Source organism: Rhipicephalus microplus, chromosome X (assembly GCF_043290135.1).
Source record: "Rhipicephalus microplus isolate Deutch F79 chromosome X, USDA_Rmic, whole genome shotgun sequence".
NCBI lineage: Eukaryota > Metazoa > Arthropoda > Arachnida > Ixodida > Ixodidae > Rhipicephalus > Rhipicephalus microplus.
This window is the reverse complement of record NC_134710.1, coordinates 343,130,978-343,137,627: the sequence shown is the minus strand read 5'-3', so window position 1 is coordinate 343,137,627 and position 6,650 is coordinate 343,130,978. Positions and strand designations below refer to the sequence as shown.

The 6,650-nt window shown below is 43.8% G+C and overlaps 1 protein-coding gene across 1 annotated transcript; it reads right to left on the bottom strand.

The window, feature by feature from the left end:
• Positions 1-1,078: 1,078 nt before the first annotated feature.
• Positions 1,079-6,367, bottom strand: LOC119161182 (uncharacterized). The gene is made up of 3 exons (XM_037413537.2): positions 6,234-6,367; positions 3,256-4,293; positions 1,079-1,266 (listed from the first exon to the last, which is right to left on the bottom strand). The coding sequence occupies exons 1-2, from the start codon at positions 6,243-6,245 to the stop codon at positions 3,283-3,285; spliced, it is 1,023 nt and encodes a 340-aa protein (XP_037269434.2). The 5' UTR covers positions 6,246-6,367; the 3' UTR covers positions 1,079-1,266; positions 3,256-3,282.
• Positions 6,368-6,650: the final 283 nt, after the last annotated feature.

Below are 6,650 nucleotides of genomic sequence, written 5' to 3'. Positions count from 1 at the left end.
AAGGGTGTGTGTATATAACTAGTTTGTTAGCGCACCTTTGCATAAACAAAAACGGTTCTAGCGACGATGAAGATCTGCGCTAGAATAAAACGTTGACGACGCCAAAGTCACGCCACCACTTTCTGTATTGTGAAGCCTACCATTTCACCAGCTATTGAGAAGAAGAAAACCAAACACAAACGAAGAGTATAAGGCACTAACAAATGACGTTGCTGTTTGGCTACTCTACGCTGCCCCGCCGTGGTGGTCTACTGGCTAAGGTACTTGACTGCTGACCCACAGGTCTAGGGATTGAATCCCAGCTGCTGCGTCTGCATTTTCGGTGAAGGTGAAAATGCTGTAGGCCTGTGTACTCAGATCTGGGTGCACGGTAAAGAACCCTAGGTGGTCGAAATTTCCGGAGCCTTCCACTACGGCGTCTCTCATAATCATATGGTGGTTTTGGGACGTTAAACCCCACACATAAATTAAACAGATCAATGAATGGCTACTCTACACTTGGGTGTTTTAAAGGACGTAGTAGGGCTAGCGTAGATAAATAGGACTGAAGCAAAAAATTAATGGCGCGAGGAAATGATTAGTACCAGCTGTTATCATTGGGTAATGTCATACTGTCTCCATTGCGCTATTTAAAGCTGTTCGAACATTGACCTTTAACCCTGAAAAACATACTGGCACCGTGGACAACACTACCTCTGCAAAGAGGGGGTATTGTGCTGTTTAAAATTTTGTCGGCCATATAAAAGTGTCAGATAGACTCTAGTAATTTATGAGAGCAATCTTTTTTGTCCCATCAGCGACATGGTTCATTAGAATTGAGTCATGCCTTAATTTGTTGTATGTGTTTTATACAAAAACGCTTCATTGGTTTGGTCTCAACCAGCAATGACTCGTTCTTTCGTTAATTTTTATCGTCATTTATTTCATAATTACTACACAATAATTAAATACAATAGGAACATCCTCTGAGCTTTGCTTGGTTTCACTATCTCTTGCTTTTAAGTAGTTCTAACTGAAAGCATGTTTTTGAAGCTTCTGATATCTGAGTGCCATGGGAGTAATCATAGTAATAAAAAGCTCACTTGTATAATTTTGTTTATTTAAAACCACTTATTGCGTGAGTTGTTACATTTAGGTGGTAGTGAACGTCTTTGTACTTTGTCGAAAGTGAATATGCCTTGCACAGCGCCAGAGAAAGCTTCCGTGTGGGCAAACGCGAGGCGGCTTTGGTGAACACAAGCCTTGGGGAACTGTGGATGGTCAATCCTGAGAGACAAAAAAGCCAGTAAATAATTAGTTTTTGAACAAAAAACACAACGTAAAGAACTGATTCAATATAAATATTTATTACTTCACCTGACTCGCACTTTTATCCTTGCTGATATTGGTCTATAAGTACTCTGATGAAGTTTTTGATAAAGTTTGTTCCTGTTGAAAATCTTACCAAATTTTCTTTTCCTCTATGAAAGTACACCACAATGACGTGTACACAGTGTGTTGAACGGAAGTACAGCACATCTAGTTTTGAAAGCTTAACACTTGAGTTGCTACTACATTACTTTATCTTTCATTCTACCACGTTTCTAAACCTTCGTATTTAAGTTAATTTTAGCATTTTCATAGTTCCTAAAGAAACCTGAAATGAAAAAAAATGGTTTTTCTATAGCCCTAGTTGCTTACATTGTCACAAGTTTAAGACCTACGCTGTAGTGCAGTTACCTCTGGGGTCGTGCCAGAACCGCATGAGAACGAAGAGCAACGAAATGAAGAACTGTACCCTGATATTTTCCCCATCTGCAGTTTTGTAACACGCCCCTCAATCCACGAGTATATACGATCCGATCTGCTTTTATTGAAGTGCTCGGAGAGTTCTACAAGTGATAATTTTAAATATGAACGTAAGATCCTCATTAGTCGCTTGTGGCGTGACAACACCTGGTGAAGTCTTTTTGTTTTCGCTGATGTAGACCTTCAGAGATTAGACCTACGCTGAAGTAGGCCTACGTAGTCGTTTACGTAGGGGCGCATGCGACTGCCTTATGAGTTTTCCCATAAAAGTATGCCGAAAGAGCACCTGATATTGGTAAGTTAACAAATTACATCATATCGTATCCAGCCCATGCCCATTTCTTTTGATTTCTACTAAAATGTCTCTTGGATCCGTTTATCCCCTCAACCGTAGTGCTCTTTTCTTGTTCCTTAAGGTTACAGCCATCTTTTTCTTATCCATTACTTGGCGAGTCATCATCGGTTAAGTATGAAGACGTTTTGGGCTCATGACAGAGGTGCGCCTTGGAAAGGTGAAATCGTTTCTTTTCCAGAACAACTTTAGCGGAGATTGACGTAACTAGCTTGGTATTAAGCTCTGTGTGCATAAAAAGTGCGATAGTGTTGTGCAAATCCGAACGAGTGTAATTTATTTGTGCCGCTACATTTTTGCCCTACATTTGTATTCCTGGTACGACAGAACTTTTAGGCCGAACTTCAGTCATGAGATGTGGGCAACAATTTCCGTGGAAGTTTGACGAGCAAAAACAGAAAACATGTGCAGAAAACGCATTATTGTGCTTCTACAGAAGTTTGCGAAAGTGCAGCAGAAAAGAAAAGAAAAGAAGAAGCAAGCGCTGGCGAGTTCATCCTACGCCCCATCTGCTGGGTTCAATGTCATAAAGAACAGAGACATGAACTCTGTGTCCATATTATTTATACGCTGTTTGTATGTGTTGTAAATACATCTTGTTGTAGCTGCTTCGAATATTTTTTATTTCGCGTCATCTCTATCCCCTTGCGTGAACAAGTAAATGCTACAGCCAAAAACAACATATGTTAGGTGGTTATCAAAAAACGTGAAATCGTTTATGTGCACACATCGCAATTGAGTTTTACTGCGGGACTCAATGAGTACTGAGGCATATTTAAAGAAATCATACGTGAACATATGGCATGAGTTAAAACAATCATAGACAGATTACGTTGCGTTACGGAAAATAAGTTCACTTCTGTAAACCACCTCCGCATACTTTCACGTCCGTACTGAAATAATTGCACACAGTCAGTTATTTTACCTTACGGGAGCATGATTGTTAAAGAGACCCACAATAACACTGTTTTTAACCTCTTCTCAACTATACAGCTGGTTCTTGAGTCAGTGCTTAACTTAAAAGCATAGTTTTTTTTATATATTGCCACCGGGAAGAAGTGGTACCTTTGACTGCACTACGTTTATACAGATGCAAGGCCAAAGAGTACACCAACCTTTCTTGACCGCGAGTGGACGACCTCTTAGCCAACAACCTTTGCCCCAGCACTTGAGGCTACTCCCCCAGCTCCTGCAGCATGTGATTTAAAGCCACCTGCGTGGCTGCCTTGTCCCTGACCCCTGTTGAAGCCTTCGCTGGAGCTCATTCCGAAGCTCTTGGAGTCACCATAGGAGGTGCTGTGACCATACTCCATCCTGTCGGATCCTCCTACATTGTAGGCGAAGCTGCCCTGGCCAGTCTGCAGGCCTGCCGCGCTGCCCTTGAATCCAGCACCTTCCTTGAATCCTGAGTGGGCTGCCGCTCCACCGACACCACCAACGCCAACGCCTCCAGCCACACCGCGGCCGCCGCTGGCAAAGCCGGCTCCGCCACCGGCAGCTCCGCCGTAGCTGCCTCCGCCAACTCCGCCAGCAGCTCCACCATAGCCGACGCCGCCACCACCTACTCCAACACTGGCTCCACTGACAGCTCCACCGGCAGCCCCACCACCAGCTACTGCACCAGCAGCTCCACCGTAGCCTGCACCACCTCCACCTATCACGCCAGTGGCTCCTCCGCCATAACCGGCTCCGCCACCGCCTACTCCACCAGCAGCTCCTCCAACAAAGCCGGCTCCACCACCACGTACTCCGCCAGCGGCTCCTCCACCATAGCCGGCTCCACCACCACCTACTCCACCAGCGGCTCCTCCGCCAAAGCCAGCTCCACCACTACCTACTCCACCAGCGGCTCCTGCACCAAAGCCGGCTCCACCACCACGTACTCCACCAGCACCTCCTCCACTGTAGCCACCTGCAGCACCACCACTGGCTCCACCGAAGCCACCCCCATAGCCTCCTCCAATACCACCGACAGCTCCACCATAAGCGCAAGGGCACGGTGGGCAGACTCCAGGAACGACTACAGTGCCGGGAATGGTGTGAAACAGTCCTCTTCCCTCTACTTTGCTGTCATCATTTTTGTCATTTTTCTTTTTTGTGTCTGCAGCTGCAGTCGCAGCTCCTGAGAAGAGCACAGCAGCTAGAAGGCAAAGCTGCGCCCAGAGTGGTTTGTTATTGGACATTGTCACCAACTGCTAACAAATGCTGCTTTAATGTCACTTTAGGAATGGTAGTTGAATCGTGATACAGTTTTCTTTAAGTAAATAATCAAATCATAAAACAATGAGAATACATTACTTGTCATGATGGCATGATCATATCGTGAAGACCACAGAATACGAAGGTGTGGAATCTGGTCGAGTAGTTCTCCTCACTTTATAAATATATGGAGGCCTTCCTGAGTTGCATGCTTTACAACCCTGCCTCAGACAACTAAAAAGGCAGTATAGTTGTGTAGCCTACACATGATTTCATCTGTAGCATTAACGGAATATGTAATCTCAAACACATGCACAAAATTACACAAAGGTTTGCTTGAGTTGGAATGTTAATTTATAAAATAACCCTTCGTGCCTGGGGACTCGGAGAGCACAGGTATTGTAGTGCTGTGCTTTGTCTAAAAGTTATTATCACTTGATGATTTTAATGGTCATATCTGATCATGTTCTAAAAATTGACGGCGACTATTGTTATCAATCTATTGCAGATATATATCACCCTCTGTGAACACACTCCCTAAATAAAAATTATGGTTGGAACAATAAAAATACCTCCCGTATAATACGGCTTTGCTTTTTTATCTTAATCACTCTTTCTTTAGGAGCATCTCCTGTATGTGCCTCGAACGTACTTTCCTTTTTGTGGTCATTTGTACAAATGTGGCCAGAAGTATGTTGGAGGCAACACTTCCAATATATGCTTAAAAAAAAGTCTAGCAAAAAGGCGCCTATGGTCTGTGTTTTTTTAATCAATAAACATCCATCCCTTCAATTCGTCACTTTGAGAAAGGCCACGCAATGAATGTTATGATTCTTTATTTAGAAATATCTCTTGCAATGTTACGAGAGGAACCACCTGTATTGCAGTGTAATACGAATGAAGGTTACGTAACTATAGGCGTTCTAGGCAGCGAACGCAGACGTAGTTGCCACATAACATTCATCGTCACGTATTTTCATTATAACTTACCATACAAAGTTAAAAAGGAAAGTGGCTTTAAAATGCCGTCAGATATAGAATCACTACTTATTAGTGGCATAGCTGTCAAGCGCTAGTGGCTGTTATCAAGAGGATATGGCTCGAAAAGAAATGTCGTGGTATGCAAGGTGGATACATTGGCGTTGATGTAGTCAAAGTTTTTTTCAATGTCGGGTAAATAAAAGTGTACCACAGGCAAGTTTAGGTCACATTTATCAGTAATATGCTCATGAACTAAGGTAACAACTTTGCAAATGCAAAAAGATGAAGAAAGCTAGTTTTATGTAGGTAATACAAACACTCCCACAAATATTGCGGGAAAAAACAAAGAATTATAGTTTCATGAGGAAAATAGAGACACTGCAATTCCTATGAGTTTTTCATGAAGGTGTCAGAAGAAACAGTATTGCCACAAAACTATTGAACATCTACATATTGTCAACGGCATTCATAGGTTCTCTTTATTTTGCGTTTGCGCTCTGAACTAAGACTAGTCGAATTACGCTAGACAGGCCCGCCGTGGTGGTCTAGTGGCTAAGGAACTCGGCTGCTGACTCGAAGGTCGCGGGTTCATATCCCGGCTGCGGCGGCTGCCTTTCCGATGGAGGCAGAAAGGCTCTAGGCCCGTGTGCTCAGATTTGGGTGCACGTTAAAGAACCTCAGGTGGTCGAAATTTCCGGAGCCCTCTATTACGGCGTCTCTCATAATCATGTGGTGATTTTGGGACGTTAAACCCCCCATATCAATCTATCAAACTATGCTCAACATAAACACTTCTCGCGTGTCTGCGTGAAGCGGGTTATGTGCGTACCATAGTACTAAGCTATCTGCGAATCACGACTGTCACGTTTGCAATGCACAGCCTGCGCAGCCAAAATACAATACGATCACTTACGATGGCTTTCATGGTGAACGGGGGTTAGCTCCTTGACCACAACTGTTCGCCAAGGAGGCAGCGAATGCTGTGCTTTATATTCACGCACCTTCCCACGCTTGTCGCTAGTCTTCGAGTTTCTCTCGCCATTGCCGCTATAGACAGTCTACCTTGGCTTCAATGCACTGCCTTCTTGCAGTTAAGCGTTGTTCCTCCTTTCTTCTCTGCGTTTAAACCTGCCTTCAAAGTTTGCACGCACTTATTCTTCTTCCAGTTTCATTTATTATTTATTCTCCGTATGCAGAAATCCCAAGTTCTTTCGCAACACCCATCGAGATCCTGCTCGTCGCTCAATAGTTCAAGCACGTGCATTAGCGTGTATAAAGCCTTCATTGATCAACGCGCATGGAGTGGTGAAACGGCAAGGAGCGTACGCAA